The sequence below is a fragment of the Lissotriton helveticus genome, chromosome 4_1 (genome assembly GCF_964261635.1).
Source record: "Lissotriton helveticus chromosome 4_1, aLisHel1.1, whole genome shotgun sequence".
In the NCBI taxonomy this organism is placed as follows: Eukaryota; Metazoa; Chordata; class Amphibia; order Caudata; family Salamandridae; genus Lissotriton; species Lissotriton helveticus.
Genome location: NC_136063.1, coordinates 546,790,529 through 546,818,173, shown reverse-complemented (window position 1 = coordinate 546,818,173; position 27,645 = coordinate 546,790,529). Strand labels below are relative to the sequence as shown.

At 42.6% G+C, this 27,645-nt stretch overlaps 1 protein-coding gene across 3 annotated transcripts in view; it reads left to right on the top strand.

Annotated features, from left to right (window-relative positions):
- Nucleotides 1-27,645, top strand: part of LY96 (lymphocyte antigen 96) — a 505,337-nt gene that overhangs the window by 95,383 nt on the left and 382,309 nt on the right. For 2 of the 3 annotated variants that reach the window (XM_078685616.1, XM_078685617.1), the window contains exon 2: nucleotides 26,609-26,698. The exons of the other annotated variant lie outside the window; for it this stretch is intronic. In XM_078685616.1, the coding sequence (XP_078541742.1) occupies nucleotides 26,609-26,698 (90 nt within the window). The remainder of the gene's footprint in view (nucleotides 1-26,608; nucleotides 26,699-27,645) is intronic. 3 annotated transcript variants of the gene reach the window in all.

Here is a 27,645-nt window from a genome sequence, read left to right as displayed (position 1 = left end):
GGTGATTCAAAACCTCAGGCTGGGGTCTTCATCAGGACACGTGGTGTAGCAGGAGCGCCTATAAGTAATGCAATAGTATTGAGTGTATCTGGTGCTCACATATATCATTTGATGCACTCGAACTAAAGTGAAAAATTACATACTTTGCATGGGGCCCGGGTTGGGCATCCAGCTTGGGACCTTCCTGGGTTCCTATGTTATATGATATGCCTGTAAATTGAGTGAAAGGATCATCATTACAGTGGGCTGTCCAACCTGTGGACAGAGCACCAGTGTAACATACAAACAAGTTAAAAACGGGGGGAGCACTTACTGGGAGCTTTGCAAAATCCGGTTTACTCTCGTTGGATTTTCTGGCCAGCTAGACCGGCCGGTCCCTGGGGGAATCCGTATGTCTCTGAAAATGAAATATTGCCGATCCGATCCATGTGCAATATTTCATTTTCAGAGACATACGGATTCCCCCAGGGACCGGCCGGTCTAGCTGGCCAGAAAATCCAACGAGAGTAAACCGGATTTTGCAAAGCTCCCAGTAAGTGCTCCCCCCGTTTTTAACTTGTTTGTATGTTACACTGGTGCTCTGTCCACAGGTTGGACAGCCCACTTTAATGATGATCCTTTCACTCAATTTACAGGCATATCATATAACATAGGAACCCAGGAAGGTCCCAAGCTGGATGCCCAACCCGGGCCCCATGCAAAGTATGAAATTTTTCACTTTAGTTCGAGTGCATCAAATGATATATGTGAGCACCAGATACACTCAATACTATTGCATTACTTATAGGCGCTCCTGCTACACCACGTGTCCTGATGAAGACCCCAGCCTGAGGTTTTGAATCACCCTTACCTTCAGGGGTCGAAACGTCGACAACCGATACTGTTTATCTCTCCAAGCATAGGACTCAATAATGGATGATTACGGAACCTATGCCTGAGATTATTTTGGAACCCATTGATCTGTATATAGACTGTAAAGGCTTTCATTTTTCACTGTGATTATAATCTAGTCACACCACCTTTACCCGGTCCCCACTTCTACCCCCACTTACCCATCCCTTCTAAATACCTTCTTTTCTATGCACCGTGAGCGCGTCAACATACTTGAATGTATCTATTGTATATAATTGTGCTTTTTCTAAGCTGATTTATATTGTCAATGCATCAATTGCAATATTGTCCATTCTAATGTATGAGATTAATACACTTTAGAAATTAAGATGTGCAAAAATAAAATTATGCACCGAATGTATGAACCTGTTCTATTTTGAGCGACATTTGTGGCTTATATATAAACGAAAGTGATCCACTAAGGAATTTGTGATGAGTTGCGGTATATGTTACACCGCCTTAAAAAGGTAGAGCTCAAAGGTTTCCATTGTTATATTCCCAAGTGTGTCCAAGAACTGACCCAATCTTGTGATGTCTATTGGTCGCCTGCTGTCTGTCTTTACAGCCTCTGCGCTTTTCCACCCTTTCATTAATGCTTTTATGTAATGGGAACCCGTGGTGTTTTGTCCTTTCCCGAGCATTGTATAATGAGCCACTGCGGACAAATGGGCTTGGGCCCACGATCTGGACTTTTTGCAGGTAAATTCCCACTGGATGTCCTTTTTGTGTCGCCCAAGTTTCCCAGTGTCTGAATTACTACTATTTGCATCACCGTCTCTGCATACCTTTTGTAGCGCTTGGCCGCTTCTGGGGCGGGGGGTTGGTTTACTAGTGCTGACAAGGTGAGAGCCTAGTGTATGATTCTGATGCCAGGGCTGTTCTGGCCGAGTCGCTTGCTGTGCTTGCACTGCCCCATGCTGCTATGGGGGAACCCTAGGTCTCCTGTGCCGCCTGTGTGACCTGTCCCATCAAGCGCTCTTGTCGCCGCAGCCTGGGTCTATCAAATGCCAAGGCAACCCGGATACTTCCCCTTGTGGTTGAGATCCCGCTGTTTCTCACCCCTGTTCACCCAGTCCCTTAAGCAACAGTGGTGCCATTGATTTTAAGCATTCCTGAACTATGGAACCAATATGCTCACCCATTGTTGTTGCGTCAATGGTCCCACTGCTTGGTCCTGCCATTGCCTACAGACGACAGGTTCTTCCTCAGGCATCCCTTCCTGGGTGCCACTGTCCCTGGTGGTTTGGTTGCCACCTTCCGTCTCCTCTTGGGGGCTGGCATGCCAGCGGTTTCAGGCAGCTGGTTGCTTGGCCCTTCTCCTGCGTCTTGGGCTAAGTGTGACTGCAGCCATCTGGTCCAATGGATCTCTGATGCTGCCCAAATTCATCTCAGCAACTCCCCCAGGTCCTCTGGTTGCCGTGTCCGCCTTGGCCCTCCAAAGCGTTTGCGGGGTGCTGCCGCTCTCTTTCTACACCAAGCCTACCAAATCTGCATCTGACCAAGTCAGTGTGCCAGCACTCCTACCCTTTCTCACTAATTGGGTGCTGCCGCTGCTCCTTATGTACCAAGAGTTTTATGCTGTGTTTGCCGGTGGATCGCAAAAGTTTGGCTCTCTTTCTGTTAGTTTTGTAGCAGTTTTCTTTAACCGCTGTCTTTCCCTGAGTAATTAAGTTGCTTTGGCCAGAAAAACTCAAATGTTGCCTTCCGGCCGCTCTCTGTGCTTGCCTCTCCGAGATTGTGCTAATTTTAGGGTGCGCGAGCGCCGCACCGCTACGCGCTGGTTTCTTCCTCAATTTTAAATGACTGTTTTGCCTGATCGTGGGCGTGTCCCTGGCCGTGCCGCTGCTCCCCAGTCGTTGGACGTGTCACCCTCTGGCGCTGCACGCGCATGCAACTCCAAGCTCAAGCGCTCATGTAAGAAACGTCTTTTAAAACCACTGTACTTATTTTAACTTTTTGGGCAGAGCGCTGCCATGCACACTTCGACCCTGCCCCCAAAAGCCCCCCAGCCGCACTAGAGCCGTGGACCGCAGATCGTGCCGTTGTCTCTAGGAGAAAGGCGGGGAACGACAAACACAACTTACTCCTGCTCCTTTTTGGACTTCCTCTGCCCGTGGGACACACTGCTGCGAGAGAGGGGCGAGCCACGGCACTTCCTGGTTCTGTCCTCTGTCTACTCAGCGTGTTTGGGCAGATTTCCCCGCCACACCGGACTTTAGCTGCTTTCAGTGTGGGGGCTGTTCTTCTTCTGGGGGGCAAGTTTCAATCTTCTCCATGTTGCTCCAGACAGCCCCTCGACACGCACAGGCACAGGGCCATCACAGGCCCAAAGGGAGAGCACACCAAGTGGTGCTCACTATGCCAGATAGTTTCTGCCAAGACCAGCGGGCCTAGCAATTCAAACTGCACCCAGGTCACGATCCTTCGTGGGTACAGAGGGACGGTAACGGCGGCAGGATGGGGGGGGGGCACGATCTTGTGCTCCAGTGGATAGGATGGCAACGACGACTGCAGCTAACCGGGTGGAGCTACCCAGATCTTTGCTGATGAGAATTTGTGGAGCTTCGTCTCGACTTTCGGAAGGTTTAAGGGGTTACCACACAGAGCTTTGCCTCTCCACCTCGTTGCGTACAGGTACAAAAATGATGTTCCTCACCACTCCCCTACTCTACGATGATACTAGCTACCTGCCTGAGCGGCAGCTTATATCCCCCTCCACACTTTCCCGCCTTGCTAGTGGTGTACCCCATTGGGCGGTTTGTACCTCGCCAGGCCGCCCCATTGGTTGGGGGCCTGGTACCTCTTTGGTGCCTGTCATGGGGGGCGCGGGGCTACACCGTTCTGCATCTAGGCGCTCTAGGGTGCCTAGAACCCGATCCTGCCAAGGCTCGTCGTCGGTTATGGCGCCGGCCCTCGAGCCCCCTTTGGGGGCAGCCTCTGCAAAAAATAGAAAAGGCTCATGACACGATGTAAATTTCACTTTTTGTGTTTTTTACAATTTGTGTGGGAGGAGAAAGTGTAGCCGAAAAATGAATTTCTTGGAATATTCAAATATTTAATGGGGGCTCATCTGCTGTCCTGAAAGGGAGCAAAGCTAGCTCGTTATTTGGAACACAAACTTTAAAAACAAAATCCCACTTGGAGATTAAAAAAAACTGGAGAACTACAAGGCCATCAAACATTTTCTGTCTGTTGTTGTTTTACTGTAGGTCAGGCTTTGTTGATGTCTGAGCACCCTGAAGTCTTTCAGTGTCCAGGTTCTTCATAAATACATTGAGATCTTTTTAGGTCTAGGGCACAGTAAATACAAAGGTTCTTGGTCTGGAGTCACTTTGTGATAGGAAGCCCATGTGTGACTTAAGGCCTGAGGTGATTTCCAAATCTGTGAGATTCCGGCAGAAAATTCTGCACTGATCATTGGAGCAGTAACGTGGGTTTAAGGAAGAAAATGTTGCAGCTGTAGTGTAACTTACAGTTTTGGGTGCCATAAGTGGACTGTTCCAGTCAACTACATTAACTACAAGATTAAGTACAGACCAGCACAAACCCTAAGGTTGCTTTGATGTGAAAACAGGTGTTTGTAAATTTGTGCCAAAGATTTTTTGATGTAATTTAGCGAGATTGTTTAATAACCGGCTAGACTGCAGGTGCCCTTGGTAAGTGGGGGCTGGAATGCTTTTGGAAAATATTTTTCTGCAGCTCAGTGACTTAATCAAGGGACGGCAGGTAGGAGGGGTGTGCAGTTTTCATTTGAGTGTTTTTTGAAGAAGGAAGAGGTGCGCACTGTGTAAACCACCGCCTGAGCCAAAGAGAGGCTGGAAACCAAGTGTAGAATTAGGTTTGTGATCTTGGTGGAGTGGATTGTGTGTGTTTGAGGCAAAGGCTTTAAAAATAGTGCTCTGGACCTCAAAAAAGCTATTTAGCATCTGTACCTCGATCTCATCTCTCTGCAGACAGAGGAGGCATGGTTGCACCCACGAGTGGAAGGTTTCCATGCGAGGGAGACCCATCGGGCTGTCAGACCCTCAGTGTAGGGGCAGTCGTGAATTCAAATAATCTAGTCACGTGTCCTGAAGACACACACATAAAATGTGAAAGAACACTGATGTTGAAAAGACGCTAGACATGTCATAGAGGGAAATCGGTGTGTCCTGCTAGAAAGGAAGACATGCGCCATAGAGCTGTTTTAGACTCTGAACGGAATCAATTCTTAACTTCATATAACTTTGTATGAAAACAGAAACTACTGTGCAGGTGCCAGCATTCACATTTAAAGACAGGAAAATCTCAAATATGCACTTATTATTTTCTCACCAAGGTTCCATGTTGATACTGAGTTTCCACTTTTGACCTTGGTTTCCTAAATTATAATAACTTGGCGCTAACAGATACGGACAGACAGATTGTCTTCCAGGCCGTAGCAACCTACCTCTCCCCGCTCCTCTGCTGCAGGGGTCTGTTAAGCTGCTCCACTCGTTTTCAGATCAAATCACAGCAGAGTTATTCATAAAGATCTTTTCAAAGCTCTGTAAGTTAATAATGCCATAGCTCACAGCAGATCTTCCCTTTTCTCCCCACATTCTTAGTAGGACCCAAACTCATCTCCCAACTATGGGGTGAAGTGGTTTATCCTACAAGCAGTTGCTAAATTGGTTGGATTATTTACATTTTGAGGAAACTAAGGCCTCCTTTGTACACCTGTTCTTTAAAAGCCTCTTGGCTCGGGCCCAGTGCTCGCTGCTCTACACCTTTGAAGCCGAATATTATTACCTTCCAGTGCTGACAGATCCCAACCCGGTCCCTTCCACATTCATATTTTATCATCCCTGGATTTTTAAAGTATCAAGTAATTAGGTTTAGAAAGAAAGGGGAGTACTGTTTGCAGAGATAGGGCATATAATTTGCTGGGCTAAACAATAATTGAAAGAGCCGCGCGGTCTGTACTCTTGCAATTGGCGTGAGACGCAGTTGTATTTGTTGCGGTCGACGCACTTTTATATATACAAGTGCTTTGTCGATAAGCACGCGCTGCCTTCGCGTGCACATATCTCATCCTGTTGTCTCGTCCTGTTTCCCATGGGCTGGCTGTGGCTCGGTGATTAGATAGCGTTCAGCCGCCTGGGACGCTGGAACTCGTCACACTGCGCGCAGCCATCTTCCACAGCTGGTCTCAGGGTCGGCGTAAACTATCAGGGACCCACATGTGCAGAAGTGTGATTGTAAGCGCTCGTGTGTGGTGACGGGGAAGAAAAAGTGACTAAAGATAAAACTACAGTAAAATGGAAACGCAGTGCGCAAGCCGCCTGCCAATGCGCAAAGGGCAGCTAGAAGGATTCCTTAGAAGTCCCAGGGGCAGGCGGAGCTTTTGTCTGGACTACTAAAAACGCTTCGACGTTTTGACCCTATAGATTGCGTGGTTATTCAAAACCATCAGGAAGCGGTGGGGAGCACTTAAACGACATAAAACAGCACCTTCTGACGGGAAATCTACAGACGTAACTCGGACGACAAGCCTGCTCGGCCAGTCAGTATCTATCTGCGCACAACTCCGGTTGCACAGTAACTTGGGGTTATCCCTCCAGAATGACAGTGCTGGTAGACGTTACACAATAATAGTTAAGGAAAACCGTCTGTCGAATTAAAGCTGGAATGTGCTAGAACGGCCGTAGCCGCAAGTACATTGGATCGCCCAATAGGATAGACCGGCCAAAGACAACAGCACAATTGTAGACGACGAACAGGCAGAACAAGGAAAACAAGTCAGGTCCCGGGCCGGCCAGCCAATCACAGCGCGGCCCGGGGATGACGTCACGGGGGTGTCCCGGGCCGGCAGCCAATGACAGCGCGGCCCGGGACAAAGGGGCGAGACTTAAAAAAAGTCCCAGAAACGCCCCCGAATCGCGCTTTCACGAGAAAGCGTGATTGGCAGCCTCTGTCTCCCAATGGCTAGCCTCCATTTATGGAGCTAGCCAATGGTAGACAGAGGCTGAACCAAAGTACATATGTAGAATCATGAGGTTTCGCCGTGGGCGGGGCAACTGCTACGCAGTTGCCAACGCCCAGGGCGAAACCTAAAAAACGAGCACAAATGCGGGTGTTGCAGAAGGTGATGCACACTTACAACGCAACTTTTACGTCGTAATGCTGTTACAACGCAGCTATTACAACGCAGGATCCATTACATCGGATGCCATTACAACGCATGGCATTACATCGCATATGCTATTACAACGCATACCATTACATCGTAAGTATTGGTAAGTATATAATTTTTTTTTATTTTATTTAATATTATATAATTGATTTAATTATTATTAATTATAAATAAAAATAAATAAAAATATTTATTTATGTTTTTAAATATTATAAATTACATTTATTAATTTAAGTAATTTTTTTAATAAGTATGAGTATAGGAGTATATGTTTTGGTGTACTGAGGTATATGTTTTGGGGTGTTTGGGTATTTTTTGGTTTTATGGCAGGATTTGGGTTTTGGGGTACAGGGGTGTTTTTAGGTTTCAGGGCTAGGTTTGGGTTTTGGGGTACAGGGGTGTTTTTAGGTTACAGGGTAGGGTTTGGGTTTTGGGGTACAAGGGTGTTTTTAGGTTTCAGGGTAGGGTTTGGGTTTTGGGGTACAGGGGTGTTTTTAGGTTTCGGGGTAGGGTTTGGGTTTTGGGGTACAGGGGTGTTTTTAGGTTTCAGGGTAGGGTTTGGGTTTTGGGGTACAGGGGTGTTTTTAGGTTTCAGGGTAGGGTTTGGGTTTTGGGGTAAAGGGGTGTTTTTAGGTTTCAGGGTAGGGTTTGGGTTTTGGGATACAGGGGTGTTTTTAGGTTTCAGGGTAGGGTTTGGGTTTTGGGGTACAGGGGTGTTTTTAGGTTTCAGGGTAGGGTTTGGGTTTTGGGGTACAGGGGTGTTTTTAGGTTTCAGGGTAGGGTTTGGGTTTTGGGGTACAGGGGTGTTTTTAGGGTTCAGGGTAGGGTTTGGGTTTTGGGGTACAGGGGTGTTTTTAGGTTTCAGGGTAGGGTTTGGGTTTGGGGTACAGGGGTGTTTTTAGGTTTCAGGGTAGGGTTTGGGTTTTGGGGTACAGGGGTGTTTTTAGGGTTCAGGATTGGGTCTGTGATTAGGGCTAAATAAATTATAGTTACCATTTATAAATTAATTAAAATATATTTATTAAATTAAATTAATTATATTATATTAATTACATTTTAATTAAATTAATTAAATTAAAAAAATTATTTTAATTAATTTAATTTCATTACAATTTTAAACATATTTAAATTAAAATAATTTCATTATATTAATTAATTAAAATTAATTACAATTTTTATTAAAATTAAATTAAATAAATAGATTTAAATTTATTAAACTAAATTAATTACTATTTTAACATGTATTTTAATTAAATTAAATAAATTAAATAAATTAAATTAAATTAATTACAATTTTTAAAAAAAGTATACTTACCTATACTTACGATGTAATGCCATGCGTTGTAATAGCATCTGCGATGTAATGCCATGCGTTGTAATGGCATCCGATGTAATAGATCCTGCGTTGTAAAAATTCCGATGTAACGGAATGCGTTGTAATAATCCGCGATATAGTGACACCAATCCGTTGCAGAAAGCACGTAGTTATGATGGCAAGTAATCAGCTTATAACCTCGGTGACAGTGCCTGCGTCGGAAAAATAAAAAAGAAAGTGGCCCACGCGGTGGTTACACACGGGTGAGTGAGTGAGCACAAAACAGATAATACGGACGTATCAATCACTGGGGATCGTGACATTATAAGTTATTGTTACGGAGTCGGGTAGTGATCATAAATATTGGAGCGGGGGTGGCTAGCATCTTACAGGTGTGTCTCCGGGGTGCAATCTCTCAGGGAACAACCTGCAGGCAGCGCGCTCTCTGTATTTAAACGCGGTCTACGCCTGAAGCTTGCACGCTGGTGGTGGTGCGTGACGTGTCATGGTAGACATAGTAAACAGGTTGAAGGATGCTAGCGCTCTGCTGGAAATGATGTGATTAACAAGGAGGGTGTTTCGAAAAATGAAAAGGGAAAATGACGTGGCCTCCAGTTTTAATTGTGTATTCCAAATAAAGTAAGCTGGCTGGGGGATGTTTGCACTGTGTTGGGAAGGTTGCAAATAAACGGAAAATATCATGGGTATTTTCGGCATTAAAGGTTGAAACAGAATAAAGTTGAAAATGTATTACAATTAGACAGAATCATTAGGTACACCAGGATAATAGGGGCAACGTGTTGTTTGCACAATGACAATGGCCAGGTGGTGACGTGCCAATGGCTAAACATATAAGGATGTTTCCAAATAGATTTCAACGCAAAGGGGCCCACCTCTCATTCAAAAAGAGATCTAGCACAATGTAAAATGTCTGACACAAAAAGGTCTAATGGCCACATGTGAATTCAAACAATGATGATAGTCGCCTAAACACAGTAAGGGTCACCAATCAAAACAGATGGTTATTATACACTTATTATATTGGAAGGAAAAATCATCACAGTTACTAATAGTATGAGCGACCCCAGTTTTTTTAACGTGAATAGAAGGGGAACGTAATTGTACAATGGAGTCAATTTTGTAGGAGTGTTTGAGAGGCCTAATGGGAACAGCCTATCGGTGCATCAAACAGAAACAGTTTAGAAAGTCGGCCACACAGGAGTAAGTCTCGATACTATATGTGTAGGAGGTACTATCACCTATCTTATGCTCAGGCATGCCAATTGTACATTACTTGTGTCAAGTTCGTTCAGACCATTGGCAATTGAATCCAATTACAGCATCCATTTAGATTCTCGCAGATTGATTGGTATATGGTACCTCAGGTACCAAGGGCATAGGCACCCCAGAGACTTACCAGGGGCTGAAGCATATATTATGCCACCCCTGGGAAGCCTTCCAAAATGGCATAACAGGTCTGCACTTGCAGCCTGAGTAAGGTGGTGTAAACACCCCTTACTTAGATATAGTATACCTATATCTACCAATATATATAGACACATATTAACCTATAAGTCACTCCTATGGCATGCCTTCACAATCCTGAAGGCAGAGTGCTTGGTTTTATGTGAGAGGGTGCCCTAGCATGAGCTGAGCCCCCTTGCAACTTTTGGAAACCCTTCCTTATAGCTGTTCTATGATATAGCCATATCATATACACTTAAGTGCATTATAATCCTGGCGGTTAATGCTAACTTTGGAATGGCTTTATCAAAACATGTCGTGTTTGGTGTCAAACACTTTGGAATCCTACACCCCCGCCAGTCCTGGCAGCAGGGGTAGAATTCCACCCTTCTAGAGGGAGAAGACATGTACACACTTACCCTGTAAATGTTTAAAAGAGCCTCAGCATCACAAAATGGACGCTGCTGCCACAGACACGAGTCTGACCTCCTGCTGCAGGACGAAACTCCGGCAGGGGAGGCCTGGACAATTGGTTTCCTGTCCCTCCCCAGACAGGCTTTAGTCTTTTGGGGCAGGGTGGGTTGCATTCAGTGAATGCTTTTCAGACAGTGCCTGGGGCACACAAGGTGTTCCATGCATTTCCCAGTTCAAACCGGTTGCTGGGGCACTCAGCCCCAGCTCTGGCGCGAAACTGGACAAAGGGGAAGGGGTGTCACCACCCCCTCCCCCGGTCCTCCCATAGGTGGGACCGTAGAGTTAGTCCAACCCCTAAACATAGTATAAGTATAGGAACCCAGTCCCTGAGACTTTAGATTACCCTGGACGAAACTCTGAAACATAAATCTTGGACCTTCGACATTCCATATCGACTGGAAGACGGAAGAAATCTCCCTTGAGTCAGATCCAAAGAGTGGATTGGGTCCGGTCTGCACTTACCTTTGGACTTAATGTAAATTCTGTGGTAAAGGTCTCAGAAGGTAAAGTTCAGTGGGGAAAGACTGGAGACAGAATCAGAGAGGGAGATGACATCTGGATGCTGATATCTAAAGACGTAGTGAAGATTTCTATGTTCAGATGTTGTCTCATTTTTGAAAGTCAAAAATCTCCAGCAGGACAAAGTTACAAGCTGTGACTGACAAGGGTGCCACAAGGCTGGATCCCCCTTCTGCGTTGGACCGCTAAACAGGATTTGCTGCTGTGGAGAAGAATGTAGTGGGAGCTGCTGTGAAGTTTAGCTGACCGGCGTGGCACCTTTGGCGGATCAGCAAGTGTGTAGGTCTGAGTCTTCTCTTTGTTCTCAGAGCACTTTTTAGCTAAAAATTTTCTAAGTCCCAAATAAGCACCACTGCCAAGGGTCCAGGATGGGTGAAGCATAATTTGGAGGACCAGGACTCACTCATTCGGAGTCCAAGTGCAGGTTCAAGATGTCTGAAGCATTTCTGTCCCTGAAGCCCTGATCAGGAGGCTAGCCAACTAGCTCTTGGAGTCAAAGTGACAGTCCTGGGTTCAAGAAGTGGACCAGGGCACAAGCAGTAAGGTAGGCCTCTGAGGGATCAAGGCAGGTTTCAGACAGCAGAGCAGTCCTTCCAGGCGCAGCAAAAAAGTCTTCTGAAGTGCACAGCAGGCCACAACAGCTGACACTTTTCTAAGAGTCCCGAGAGTGAACAGAAGAGTGGGTCTGAGGTCCCTATTTTTTGTGCCTGGTTCCTTCTTTGAATTAGGAGACGTTTCTAGAGATTTTCATTTGAAGTGCTTGAAATTTCCTGCCTTCCCTGCCCTGGCTCCAGCCTGACTAAAGGCACAATGAGGTAGTGTGATGTCCTTTGTCTGAAAGTAGGGCGCATCTTATTGATTGCCAAGTGGGGCTCTGGCCAGCTCTGCCCAATCATCCTACCAGTTACTGCCCATCCAGACACACCTAATCTCTCTATTTTGTGTCTATCTGAGAGGAATAAACAAAGTTCAACTGCCAACTACACCCAGTCATGTACCAGGAATATTATGTAATGTAAGGTGGATTTGTAGAATGCTGCTTGTCACCTGTGAGTGTATCCAGGCAATGAGTAGGTCAGTGCAGGCATGGGGTGACGCTGGGACTGAATGTAAGCAGTCTCAATAGTTCCCCAAGAAGACTAATTAAATAACCAGGTCTACAGCTTCTTTAGGAATTCAAGAAGAGTGGAGGAGGCCCTGATGTGATAGGGGATGTCATTCCAGGATTTGACGGCTCAACAGGAGATTGATAAACCTCCTATTCTGCTTCTATCGATGTGGGGTGTGTTTGTAAATGAGAGTGTCACTGAGTGTAGTTGTCTGGTGGGTTGGTAGAAGCAAAGCCCGTGATTGAGCTATACAGGACCCGTGTTGACTTGAATGTGCGTGTGAGAAGTTTGAACCAGCCGCTACTGGATGGGGAGCCAGTGGAGTTCTTTCAGGAGTGGTGTGGTGTGGGTGTGGTGCAGGAGGTTCGAGGACAAGTCTAGCAGTGGTGTTTTGGATTGTTTGAAGTCTGTGAAGATCAGTTTCTAGTGGGAGACACTTAAAGAATTTACATAACATGCAGAGGATGTGGAAGCATGAGGAGGTGACGTTGTTGACCCAGGACTTAATTGTGAGGTTGGTGTCCAGGCCTAGGTTCGTAGCATGGTTGGTTGGAGTAGGTGTGGATTCAAGATCAGCGGGCCACCAGGTTGAGCCCCAAGATGAGCTTGTATTCCCCAAGCTCAGCACTTCAGTTTTGCCATAGTTAAGACTGGGTTATATAGCAATGGGGTAACCCGATAAGCCACTGGACTCGGGTACAATGTGGTACATAAGTTAGTGTCACAGTGGAGACCACACTGTGACACTAACTTATGTATCACAGTGTTGAGATTGAGGCAGTTTTCTTTCATCCAATTGACCATGCTGGTCATGCAGTTTATCTTGGTGGTGACGGTGTCATCTGAGAGGGCAAATGAGCTGAGTGTTGTAAACATAGGACATGATATTGATTCCTTGGGATCTGGTGATGTTTGCCAGAAGAGCCATGTATATGTTGAAAAGTGTAGGGTTGAGTGATGATCCCTGTGGGACTCTGCTTGGCTTCTGATTTTAACAGAAAGAGCCCGACTTCTTTTGTTCTGCTGGAGAGCAAGTGAGCTATCCATTTGAGCTCTGGTACTTGTATTTCTGCTATGTGCAGTCTAGATATGAGTGTGTGGAGAGAGATGGTGTCAAAACTGGTAGAGATGTTGAGGAGGAAGAAGGTGGTGGTCTGTCCACGATTGTGGATGGTGCATATGTCATCTGTCTCAGTGATGAGAGCTGTGTTGGTGCTGTGGTTGTTCAAGAATCCTAATTGCGAGTCATCTAGGAGTTTCTGGCAGAGAGTGGTCTACTAATGGACTTCTCAGTGACTTTGGCTGAGACGGGGAGCAGCAAGATTGGTCACTAGTTACTGAGTACTTCAGAGTCAGCTGAGGGTTTTTTGAGGAGGGAGGTGACTTCAGTGTGTTTCCAGCTATCTGTGAAGGGAGTTGTCTTGAGGGAGATGTTGATGATGGAAGTGAGTGCAGCACTGATCGTGCTTCTTCCCAGGTTGTAGATATTGTGGGGGCAGGGATCGGTGAGAGCCCCTGAGTAGACTATTTTCATTTTTGCTGCAGTGTCCTCGATGGATAGAGGGTTCCATGCTGTCGGTTGGTAATCTTTGGTTCATGAGGTTAGCAGGCTGGAAAGGTTAATGGGGGATGGCTGGGGTTCGAAGTTGCTCTAGACCTTGGATATTTTTATTGTGAGAGAAGTCAGAGAAATTGTTGGAGTGTTCTTATGTAGGAGTGATAATTTGGGTTGTGGCTGTTGGGTTGGTGAATTCCTTGATGATGGTGAAAAGTTCCTTTGCGTTGTTGGAGCTTAATTCAATTCTCAGGGTCAGGGCCTTTTTTAGTCTCTTTTACTTGATGGTGATAGTGTCTAGGTGCGGCCTTTTAGGTGTTTCTTGCAGTTGTTCCTTTGGTGGTTCTCCATTTCCTTTTGTGCTGTTTGCAAACTCTCGGATTCTCTAAGGTTAGCGTTGCACCAGCTAGCTTGTTTGTTGTAACTTTTGGGTTTAGGGTTTGGTGTTCTTCAGCAGTGCCAGGGTATTGGCACAGGTGGTGATCCAGTTGTTGAAGCTGTTTGTGTTGTTGTTTAGATAGTTGATGAGGTCTGGGTAGTTTAGTTGGGGGTGCTGTGCCATTCCGTTCCTGTAACTTTATTCCAGCAGTAACTTTTGGGTTTTGCTAGACTCCATACGGGTGGTTGGTGGCCCTGTTATTTGGAAGTGGATGATGGATTGGTCTGTCCATGTGAGTGTAGTGTTGTGTCTCACTTTAATCTTGTTAGTGAAGGAGAAGATGGGATCCAGGGTATGCCAGCAATGTGGGTATGGCCTTGTATGAGCTGAGTGAGGCTGTTGTTCTGTAGAGGTTCAAAGCTGTCCGTGGAGTTGGGCTCCATGGGCCGTCGAGATGAATGTTGAGATCACTTAGGAGTATAAAGTGTTTGGTGCCCATGCAGAGAGGTGTGGTGATATCAGTGAGCAGTTTGCAAAAGTGGATGAGAGTTCCTGGGGGCTGGTAGGTGAAGGTGCCTTTGATAGTAGATTTACCGTCCATCTGAAGCTTCAACTGCATATATTCCATAAAAGTGGTTTCTGGGTCAGTGTAAGAGGTACTCTTAAAAGTATCTCTGTGGATGATGGTGAGTCCTCCTCCTGGTTTATCGAGTCAGCCCTGGTGCAGTATTTGGCATCCTGTAGGGTTGGCTGTGGCGATGTCTGGCACTGATGTGGGGGTTGAGCCACATTTTGCTGAAAAAGAGATCTGGTGCGTGGGACTCAATGAGGTCCCAAATCTCGGTGAACTACTTGCTGAGTGATCGTGTATTCAGCAGCATGCATGCGAGTGAGTGTTGTTATGTGGGGTGGGTGTGTGGTGCTGTGTGAGTGTGGGTCTTGAGTTTTGACTTGGTGGTGGTTTGTGTGTGTGTGGGTGGTGGTAGTGGGTGTATGGAGGCAGATGAAGTGCCAATGTGAGCAGGCAACTGTGCCCACAGTGAACTGAGGTGTGGCTCAGCAGCAGCATTTGTAGCAGCATCAGGGTTGAACAGGTAGAGTTTTCTGGCAATGTAGCTGCTGGAGACATTTAAATCCGGTCCCTGGTGCTGTACACAGTCCAGGTGGTGACAGGTGCAGATGGGCTTGCCTTTGGAGTGCCTTTAGCATGATGGAGGCACACCTACTGCATGCGTCCACTGCATGCCTGCGTTGTGGGCTAGGTTAAATAGGGCCTTGCAGATAGGTAGGAGCACAGTCGAGTGATGGGCCTGCTCAGCATGAGCTGGAAAGTATGGCGAGGAGAGAAGGGAAGTTAGCTGGGACCAGCAAGGTAGGAAAATGCGATCAGCAGAGCAAGTCTGGGAGCAAAAACTGACAGAAGAGCTAATATGTATAACTGAGCAGTAAGAGAAGCAAAAGATGCAAAAAAGGGACAATCAAGAGTAACAAAAGATGCAAAAGGAGGAATTAAACAGAGGAAGGGGGCAGATAGAACAGACGGCACATACAAGAAAGAGTAGTTACTGAGTCGGGGGCAGAACGAGCAGCAGCCATCAAGAAAAAAGCAAGAACACAGACAACAACATGAATCAGAAGGGCACGGTGAGGTCAAGGTGGCACTGAAGAGATGCCAGGGCACCTACAGGAACAGGCTGCAGTCACAAAATAGCTAGGGCAAGAAAATGGCAACTTTCTAAAAGTGGCATTTTAAAAATTGAGACTTAAAATCCGACTCAATTAATGGGGATTTTAAATTACAATTTCTTAGACACAAAACATTAGTTGCCTTCCTGCTCCTAACCTTTTGTACCGCTTTGTTCGCCATAAGTTGGCAGGGTATGCTCAGACGTGAGTCCCTTGCTCACTTTGCCACTGGATTCAAGCAAGCCTGGCTGAAGACGGCTGAAATGCCAGAAACCGGTCCTAGGAAGCTTGTTTCCGGTCCAGGGAAGGCATGGCTTGGCAGTTCGGGCTGGACTGTTCCCATGAGGCACAGGGTCAGACTGATTTGCATATGGCCATGTCTGAACTGGGGTGGCAGAGTGGGCTAAAGAACGGTGATGTATTAAACCCAGATCTGTTGACTAGGTGTGAGTGTTTGATTGGTACAGATGCTCCGTCCATCACCACCCCCTTCTGTATCGCCTAACCAAAGGTTAGCTGATATTAAATGTTATAAGGCAACCCAATGTTATCCTATGGGATAGTTGGGCCTCACAGTAGTGGAAAAAAAAAAGTAGGAAGTTTTCACTACCAGGATATGTAAAACTTAAAAGTACATATCCAACCTTTTAATTACATTGCACCCTGCTCTGTCGGCGGCTTAGGGCCTACCTTATATGTAGTAAAAAGGGAGTTTAACCCTTGGCAAGGGGGTTAATTAGCCAAGTCGACTTTGCAGTTCAAAACTGAATTCAGACTGCGTTGGCAGAACTGGGACTTTTTTAATGGCCTACTTATGTCGGTGGCACAATAAGTGCTGCAGGTCCACTCGTAGCATTTAGTTAAAAAACCCTAGGTATATGGTATACGACTTTACTAGGGCCTTTTAAGTATTTTAAATATGGCAATTTGAGGTAGGCCAATTTTACCATGTTTTAGGGAGTGCGCACAAGCACTTTATTTAGCCCTGGTTAGCAGTGGAAAGGTGCACTGAGTCCTAAGGCCAGCAAAAACATATTCTGAAAAAAGGAGGGTGAAGAAAAAATGTTTTGGTGGAAGACCACCCTAAGGTTGATCGGTCTAACACGTGTGATATGCTTGGATACTTTTTCACTTAGCCTCACTCAATGCTATTTTCAGAAGTTGTTTATTAACATTGTCCAATTTTAAGCAAAAGTGAGGTGCTTCCAGAATTAAATATTTGTTTTTGGTAGCAGCAGTGAGGAAGGCGACCAGAGATTGAGACATATTCAGAAAAATTTGCAAGAAAACAGTATAAGTATCAATAGGAAGAAATGTTGCATAGACACTGACTGGTTACATATTGAGATCATGAAAATTCATGACATAGGTCCTCATTACAATGACTGTTGGACGAGATTCCGACTGCCACCTTATTGGACAGGTGTCCACTGACTACATCTCAGTGGTTACACCTGCCCAATTTCAATGCGCCAGTCATGCAGGCGGTCGGTAACTTATCTTTTGCATTGTGACTGGTGCTGCGTCCCTAGAAAAGGGCTCCATCACAAGCCATAATGCAAAGGAGCAGTTTTCTAACATCCATGCACCTGTGAATGGATGTTTGGGGGGGCACCACATGTGCCCCCTGGGCCCTGAGCAGAGGCCCAGAGGAGATGGCAGCCCTGCTAGGAGCCCCAAAAGTCCAATTCTTTGTACCTTTAAATGGTGACTGGACCGCCATGCAAAGGAAGAGGGCCATCATAATTTCTATGGCAGTGCCACTGCAGGTACTGCCTCGTTGTACGGATGACTGTCGGACCGACAACGTAATAAGGCCCTTAGAATGAAACTAAGAAATAAACTAGAGGAAAGAGTGGTAAACACAAACTTATTCCTGATGGCAAATAAAAGTGACGCTTCTTTCTGTGTATATGCCAGTACATTGTCTGAAATATGCATTGAATTAGCCATTCAAAATGAAGATGTTGACAGAGCTACTAAAGAAATGCGTGCAGTGTGAATGGAACCTGAAATATTAACGTAGTTTCAAGAAACTGACACAGGAATTGACGACTTCTGTGGTTTTAGACATTTCACCTATGTAGGAAATTGATCATCAACAGAGATACCTCATATTTTTGTATGTGTGTCATCCATAGCATGGTGCTGTATGGGCAAGAATATAGAGAAATATATGCATCAAAATCAGTCAAAAAAGCAGAACTAAAAGATTCAGTAAACAAGAAAGAAGCTTTAGAATGTGTGGAAATGTAAATATTTATTTAAGCAGGGGCCCTCTTCACAAAGCAATTTGCATTCGAAATCAGATTTACCTGTGCAAATACCTGGATTAACATGCACAAGGTGCTCACTAAAGGTGATCTTGCTGTCATAAATCATTTTATCCACAATTAGTATTGCCCTCACAACACTGTAATATTATAAAGGAGTAAGTCCCATGTAAGGAGTATGGAGTGGGGTGTTTCACGTCGTGTTCTACCTTGAAAGTTTATGAATGTCACAAAACATGTTTTTGCGACCACTCACTAACTCCTCCCTGAGCATTTCCCTCTCCAGAAATGGTTGGGCTGTGAAGGCTAGAATAAATCCATTTCCGTGGTAAGATGGGGTGCTAAACACCTCTACATTTCACTTAGGTGTAGTGGAAGAGGTGCCTTCATGGGAAAGATTTTTTTCGCATAGAGAAAGAAAAAGAAAAGTAAACAATGTGCAATTGCACTGAAGCACTCACTTTCCCCAATGTGGATACAACTTGGTCAGTTCCTCATTGGAGAGATATCAATATGAAAATAAATCATGTAATTTTTTCTAAGGCGACACCTGTAAATCTGCAACTAGGTTACCTTTTCAGGTATAGCCTTATGAAGTTCTTTGAGCTCCTAAAAGTGAAAAAAATACATTCTTTCAGTTGAGCAAATCTCCATGGGACGTGGTGCAGAAGCATCGGAAATCTTAAGTCAGATTCATGAAGCCACTCAAGGGCACTTTGAGTAGCCCTGAGTGACTCCATAAATCTGGAATAAGGCAATGCAGCACAAATGGTTCCATGGGCATTGCATAGGTGTTCCCACACAAATGCCCATTGTTTTTGGCGCATTCCCAGATTTACCAGAACTAGTAAACCTTGGATTGCACCAAAAAGATACGTCTTCCCAGGAGAGGCAAGACTGGGAGAAATATCTTTATTTCTCCTCATTACTTCCTCTTTTTATGTGTGCTGCATTCAAAGCACACGTAGAGGGAGGAATATTCCTTTCAGGATTGTTTTTGTGCAGGAAGGTGCACAAAAACAATCATGCATGCAACCCAGGCACCCGTGCACCATGGTGCAAGGGTTCCTGCATTGGCACTAGGCTGCCAAAAGGGCGCAAGCACGGAGGAAAAGGCAGGAACGTGCCATATTGCCTTAAATATAGTGCATTTCTGCCCTTCCCTGTCACACAGTGGAGCGCAGCAAGGTGACTTCATAAATAGGCCCCTAAGTCAAAATCATGTCAGGTTAAGTACTCCGGTAGGTAGAATTGCCATGCCAGGTGTGCCAAAACCTATTTACACCACAAACGGAGGGATTGTCACAGAAAGTCAGTGATGTTGAATGAAAAAACAAGCACCTCCACAAAAGTAGGTCAAAATGGACAGTGGTGAGGGTGGTCAGCTTGCTGGTTTGTGTCAACTTGCTTTCTGTCGCATATATCCACAGATGTTATAGATCTCTGAATTGGGTTAGTTGATGCTGACTGTATATTCCCTGTTGCCTACTTGCTAAATGTCTCCACATAATACTTTGGAATAATCTGCTGGCAGGGATAATTTTACTCTAGTTGCTTCTCTGGCACCTTCTTGTAAGTAGCCTCTTGTTTTTATATGCAATTGTCGAAGCCAACGTATGTTTGTACTCATTTGTTGGTTTGACTGGATTTTTTTGTGGGATATCACTGGGTGATTGGGGCCTGGTGTGGGTGGGGGTTGGGGGCATGGAGTGTTAACAGTCCTTCTGGTGCACGCTGTAATAACAGTACTGGCCATGTTGCCTTTGGTATAGTTCACCATACATTTGCTTTGTCAGCGACAGTGCCCCATTGTGGGGTAGATTAGAAAGCAAGATATTCACAACATGACATTAAAGATCCTGACTTGGAATGTTAGATTATTGGGCAACTGTAGTATGTAGCATGTCATATATTATTGTACCAATGCTATTTATGTTAATGTAGTTCCTTTTTCTTCACTGTTCCTTTAATCCTGCATGTTTGGTCATTTGGAAATTGGAATGGTCAACGAGTTCTAATAACATCAGTAAAGAGGCAATGTAGTTCAGCCTCCTCCATTTCTTCAGAGTCCTAGCATGCGGGAGATCAAATAGAAACAATGGCTGGGTATTCTCGAGAATTATCTCATGGCTAACAACACAAATAGACATGACTGAAATCGAAAGTTGTCTCTTTTATTCAATCATTTGGGGGTTGCTGGTCAAAGAATGTTTGATAATTTACCTACCGTCACACCTTCTAACAATGAAGATACTATCTGGAATGTATATGAGGGGGCTAAAGAAATACTACGTAAACAATATTCAGAAGAAACAAGTGTGTTATTAGAGCGACACAATTTCTGCAAGCGCAAGCAAAGCAGTGCTGCTTTGAGTGTCCTAGCGTCAGCTTGTGAATTCGAGAATTTAGTTGATGTGTATATTAGAGATCCATTCGTACTCAATTGTTTTCCAAAGAAAACCTAAAGCATTGAGAGATCCATCATTTCCTCACAAGCTTTGTCTGGAAATGAAGTCTTGTTTGTGTTTCAGATGAAAGTTCAGTATGTGTTGCCAGCATAAAAGTTAGGAAAAAGAGGAAAATATTTTGTTTCCGTTGGGGTTCGCATGCATATATCAGTAACAACCCACCTTGCACGGCAATTAATAAGAAATGTAATGGCTGTAAAAAATTGGGTCATTTCCATACTGACTGAAAACAGGAAGTCATACTGTGAAGATAAGTAACATATATATTCAAGATTGGGCTGAACAGTTCAGTAATGTTTTATTAACAATTGACACTAGGTGCGATAATGTGTCTAGAAGAATCAAGAACCCTTCAATGCAAGTTCAGGTAAATGGTGAATATATTCCTGGCATGGCAGATTCAGGGGCACCTCTAACAATTTCAGTGGATCATATATTTTTTAGGTATAGGTCTAGAGCTTTTAAGTTGGAAGACTCTGACATAAATTCCAACGTTTTTAGAGAATTTAATGTAGACCTATTGGGTTACTTTAAAGGGAGTCTAGGGTGTGTAGGAAGACACATTATTATCCAAATATAAGTAGCAGTCCAGGGATGTGACATTGTAGGTTGGAAGGATTTGACCAGATTAGGGATCATTTTGAGGCCAGGCCATGACAAACCTATTATCCTTGGAGAATTGCCCATATGTGCCATTGAAACTAAGGAGGATGTTCTCCAGTTGATTAATGAGAAGTTTTCTGACATGTTCAGAAATTATATTGGCTCAGTGAAACGTTTTGAACACTTCATTGAATTAAAAAAAATGTCTGTCTGATTGTTCATAAAGTGAGACCAATTCCTGTTAACGTTCATAAGGACCTTAAAGAATTGCTCAATAATTTGTGACCAGAAGGAATCATTCAACTTACAGAGTGCTTAGAGTGGGTTTCGCCTTTTGTTTTGAAAAGAGAAGATCTGGTGAGTTACAGCTGTGTGTGAACTTAAGATCCTTGAACCAAATCAGTGTTGTAGATTGTCATCCCCTTCCCCATATTCAAGAAATGTTAGCTAATACTGGGGAATCAAATTATTTTTCCACCATCTACCTTCATTCTGCTTACCACCAAATTGCTATAAGCAAAAAGCCTCACAAACTTAATACATTTTTGACACCCCACGGAGTACCTGAAACTATTGTTTGGCATGGCATCAGCCACCAGTGTCTTCCAAAAGACTTGAGCAGTGTTCAAGCTTTCCAATACAACATTTTAATTTTTCATAAAGATAAAGAAGAACATAGAGTCTTGACCATTTCAATGAATAGAAGTATGACTATAAGACCTGGAAAATGTAAACGTTAGTGTCTAAAGTTGATTATTTGGGCCATACTGTTACATCAGAAGGTATAAAACCTACATTTGACAATTTGTAATCAATTTCAAAGTCCCATCCACCATATGATAAAGTATCTTTACAGTCCTTCTTGGGCCTGTGTGAATATTATCACATTTTGTTCCAGGCTATGCTTTACTTGGACAGCCCATGAGAAACTTGTTTCGCAAAGGTGAAAAGTTTGAGTGGGCAGCTGAAGTTAATCAAGCTTTTAGTGACATCAAGGGCTTAAGTGGTTAATGCCCCAGCTTTACTGCTCTACAATCCTGAAGGCAGGAGCCTAATTTCTGTAGATCCTAGCTTAAAAGGAGTTGGAGAAGTGTTTGGCCAAATTATTGATGGGAAAGAAGTAACTGTAGCGTTTGTTTGAGGATACTTAGTGATGCAGAGTCAAAGTGAAGTACGCCCAAGGAGGAAAGAATTTTCGAGCAGATGGCTAATCTCGAAGGCCTTTACTGGTTTCTGAACAGGATGTTGTTGATGAGAATTATTCTGAGTATGTTATGGCTACTATTGATGTGGTGTATGGCACTCATGGACTGTTTACTGATAAAGACTGGGGACTGGCCTCTTTGGAAGATCTGATTTTGCAGAAAGTTTTTATTTACACTAAAGAGGTCAAACATTAAGCAACTCACTAAAGAGTTGCAAAGCTTTGTGCAAGCTGTGTCTGATTTGCTCTGTGAGAATCAGATTTGTCTTAGAAGTGGTTGATTTGTACCTCAACAAAGCGTTCGTGAAGATATTATTACAGTGGCTCATGACAGCCACCTGGGCATTTCCGCTACTTGCAAATGTTAACAAAAAAATCTAGAGGTGGCCCAAAATGGATGATCAAGTAAGAACTCTAATCAATGTTTGCCCAGAATGCATTGCCTCTGACAAAGATTGGAAGACATATACCAGACCTTTGTACCCCGTTCCTTTACCTGATAGTCTTTGGGAAATAATAGCTTCAGATTTTTCAGGTCCTTTTTAGTTGCTTCCATCTAATTATTGATTTTAAATTGTACTTGACTACTCTTCAAAATGGATTTACTTTGCTTTCGTAAATTCCCCACACACTAAAAATGTGATTAGTTTCTCAGAGAAAGGTTTCTTCTTTGTTGTATTTTCCAAAGAAGTTTTTACTGATAACAGTTCACATTTTATTTAAAAAGATATGCAACAATATTTCAGATCAACCAATATCAGGCATCTTTCAATAGCACTGTACAGTCCAGCTTCAAATGATTTGGTGGAGAAAGGGAGTACAAACAGGGCAAACATCTGATGTGGAAGTTTCTGGGTTTTTAAATACAAAGGGGTCCATTAAGTCCCCCAGCCACCCTAGCCGTGCAGGGACCGGCCGCCAGTAGTTCAACAGAACTAGGAGAAGCATTCAAAATGATCACAGAAGCAGCCGGTCAGTTTGGATCAGTTTCAGGTTACAAACTAAACGTCAATAAGACCCAAGTTCTTCTTAACTATAAACCACTGATACCAGTGCCAGGAGTATGTTCAGTTGTTACTTATTTGGGGATAAGGATAGCAGCCCAGGTAGATAGAATATTGTCATTAAAGTATGATGTTCTGCTAAAAGAGATAATTAAATCTTTAAAAAAAGGCATAAGCTGCCTATTGGTATTATTAGCAGAATTAACATCATAAAAATGAAGATCCTGCCCACATTTCTCTACATCTTCCGCTCTGTTCCGTTACATGTTACAAATCTATTCTTTAGACGATTAGATGGAATATTAAGTAGTTTTGTGTGGGGATATAACAGGCAAGACGCGCAATAGACTTGCTGAAACTTTCATTTAGTTTTGTTCTATAATTAAAATAAAATAATTATGTGAATTTATATTGTTATTAAATAAAAAGTATTTTTAATCTTCATTTTTTAGTTTAAATGCTCTTATTTTTCCCTATAGCTACTTATGCAGAGAGCTCTGCCCTGAATGCTCAGTGTCCCTGTGGTAAAGAATAGGGAAAACATATCTAACTTGAAAATAAACAGTCCAGGAAGCTTTATATTAAAAATGTATGCTACTTAATTAATATCGTTATTTGAAATGTAGAACAAAAAATGTGACAACACTATTAATTACATTTTGAAATACATTTTAAATTAATGGAAATACATTGAACTAAGATTAGCATTCTGAAGCTTAAATAAAACTATATTGCCCACCAACAGAAAAAGTAATGTTTTATTATGCATTAATAATTATCCAAAGTGATATATAGAATTAAGAAAAAATATTTTACTTCTAACAATCAAATATTTTGTAAAAAATAATTGTTATTTTGATTTTTAAATTGAAAATATGGTATTAAAATATTTTATAATTGAATATTAAATATATACTATGTTGATATATTTTGTAACATTCAATTAGATTTGTTTATATTTTTTACTATTTTACTATTTAACTATTTTAAATAATTTAGTTTAATGTACAATTATTTCCTCCTGAGCTTTATTTTAAGTCTCTAGTACCATTATTTTTTATGGGAGACTGTTGCATTACCCATGGTCGGGTAGGTGTGGTGCTTGACTTGCTACTAAAATGTTAGTAGTAACTTGTACCAAATTGTTTTGATTAGCTAAACGTTAAAAGGGCCAACCACTGGTACTTCAATATCATCCCATAGAAAATAATAATGGAGGCAAGGACTTTAATAAAACCCCTTGGAAATATTGCTATCTTAAATTGCATTATTTTAAATAGTTAAACATACAAATATTTTTAATGTAATGGAAGAAAACAATAGGAGGACATATTCATTATTTATTTTTGATATATTTCAACCATTTCACCCATTTTGTAATGTAAAAACGTATGAAACCTTTTTAAAAAAAATCTTATTAAATTAAAATATGTGTAATACGTTTTTTTGAGTTAAATAAACACATTTGCTTGTTGGTATACTTTGCCAGAGTGACACTCCACAATCAGGGTAAGGATCTCTGTATGGTAAAGTATAGGGAACATTTTTAGAGTTCCACTTGAGAAAAAAATACAAAATATTTTAAATATGTTTATGCTACATATTAATGTTAATTAATTTGATAACTGCTACAGCAATAATTCTTATTGAGTTTTATTTAAAGTCCCTACCAGTGGTTGGCCATGTGTGGTGCTGGCCTTACTACTACTCTGGCAGTAGTAACTTACACTCATATATTTGTCTCCACACTCTTTTTCAGGTGGTGAAGACATGTGCCTTACACTTTTTGAGTAACTTTACACTTGGATTTTATGAATAGCCAAAAAGTAGTAAAGCGACTCAAAAGTGTAAATTACTCAAAAGTGTAAGTTAACTTAGTGAATCAGTACTATTATGTTGATTACTTCTTATAAGAGTGATCTATATATATTTCTGATGAATGTATGTTGCATTGTGATCTTAAGAAAACATTCGGCTGAATGTATAACGGAACTAGAGATTGTACTCACAAAAATAGGAACTAGTTACCTTATTAGAAAAGAGAGTGAGATTATGTCAGAGGTTTGAATAGCATTGACTACAAATGTCTTGTTTATGTTCCAGTTCTAGGAATGTTAGCCTTCCCCTAAATCACAGATCTTAGACATAAAGAAATTCTGACGCTATACTATTTTTAAAGCAAATGACAGATGTGTTAATAGAGATATAAGGTAAAGACATTAATCTTGTTTTTAGATATCTCCTGTGACCAGTCGACCTCAGTGCCCAGCAGAGTGAAGAGTCAGACTGCAATATTCAGTATTTTCTCTTTTTCCTCTTCCCCATGTTTACTACTGACCAACATATTTCTATGGCTAAGTAGGATATGTGAAGTGTGGAACAGCTCACTGCTCTTGTATCTTTTATTCATGCTAGTGCATTCTGACATAGAAACCAGATTACTTAGATTATGGCTCTTTCCTATGTTCATCTTGACATTTGGCAATACAGTTTAAGTAGGTAAAGGGATTTGAGTAATGGATATATGTCTTCTTTCTCTTTATTTGTGCCAACACCACTCAAAAATTTAGAGCAGTGGTTTTTTAATGATCACATATACATGATATGACTGGTTTAATATTGTTTCAACTGTTGTTATACATTCCACATACTTCTTTAGATTGTACTACTCCCAGCCAGGTACCAAGCATAGTCAGTAGGAATTGTGGTTTGAGGCTTGTGATCCTGATGAGTGCCAGAGACTTCTATTAGTGACAAGGCAGAACATTTTTGATCTGTGACTCGAAGTGTTGCCATTCGATCGTCTTATGTTTTAAACTTACCTAAATTGAGAAAGGAATGAAAGATCTTTGACCTTCCATATGGTCATTTTAAATTCAAAATGGTCCACTTCTCCTCTGTATCATCCTTCATACAGAAGATAGTGTACTATTAATATCACCCTCTGAGGCAGGAATAGTGGCACAGCGTCACAACACCTAAACACTGGTGTCACTAGAACAAAGGTGTGATTCTCCAAAAAAGAGGCCTGAAGATTCAAGGAGCCCACCCCTGTTAGCATAGATCCTAACAAGGGTGCTAAGGAAGCCTTCAGATGTAACATGGTAGTTGAGGGGCTGGCATTCATTTAACCTACAACCAGTGGAAAGCCCCCTACTACTATGAGTGTTGACCCCCTGCTCACTTTTATTCAGGCAATAGTACTTATAAGTGAAAAGCATGTTAATAGCGCAAGTGTACTATAGGCTCCATAAATATTATTTCCTTCACTCCTGTATGGTACTGATATTTAAATTCATTTCTTCTTAAGGTGTGAAGATATCTGCATGCTCTATATACACTTTTGTAGTGGTAATGTAGTTTAACAGAAATTATCTTTCAAGACACACAGACAATGGCTTATGGAATTTGTTTTTTATTGTTAGTACAGTTATTATAAACAAATGTAAAATTGTTTTACATGATGCTTTTGGAAGTTAATCACTGTAAAACTTCATATTTATTCTTTAGGTAAAGCAAGTTATGCACCAAAGATAGTTGTGCACAGCTGTGATAGCCGTCCGAATGGCGTCTGGAATATTCATATATTTTGGATTCCAAGTAAGTCATTTCTTTAAGTTTATTTGTAGAGGTTAAGAGTTCACACAAAATATAGGTCAAAGGATTCTGCATGGCCTGTCTCATCTCAGTTTCCTGGTACAAAGTTCCTCTCTAGACCTTTCACACTGAGGGGCTTACTTACAAGCCCACTGCACCACTGGTGCATCACTTTTATTGACACACGATAGTGCAATGGGGCTTCCCCACAGTTATAAGTCCATATAAAGGCACCCCTTGCAAAGTGACGCATGGGTATCTATTCTGGCACACGCCTGCTGTTTGTGAGCTGGTGCGGTGGTGAAGGACAGGAATGCGTCATATCTTGTAGATACAGCGCATTCTTGCCCTCTTATTTTGATGCACGGCAGCTCAACAGGAAGGCTTACTGTGCTGCTGTGCGTCACAATATTGTAAATGAGGCACCCTGTTCCTAACTTACATAACGTTAAGCAAAAGTGGCCTGATGATCTTCCAATTATTTTCATTCTCTGAAACCATGCTCTTTGAACAATAATAATAACCGAAAAATGAAATTGACAGTTTTCAGAAAACCTTATTCATAACTCAGCAATAATTATATTAGAACACAGAATGCAGCTCAGATTAAGGGCCTGATTATGACTTTGGTGTAAGCAGTGGTCGAAGTGGGAAAAAAAAGTAGGGGAACTGTGGGTGGAGAATCAGGGGGCGGGAATAACCAAAGATTGAATCAGTGGGCGGAGTCAGGGGTGTGGCTAGGAATAGCAAAACATACCAATTTTTAGTACGTTTAGCATTTCACTGGCCAGTTACAGCTTATAACGTTATTTAATTAAAACAATGGATAAACATGTTTATTTGAGGTTTAATTCAGGAAAAAGCAAACACTCATAGGGAATACAGGTTTATGTAAAGTGTGTGAAATATAAGCAGGAACAACATATTACCTTAATGCTTTTACTCTCATT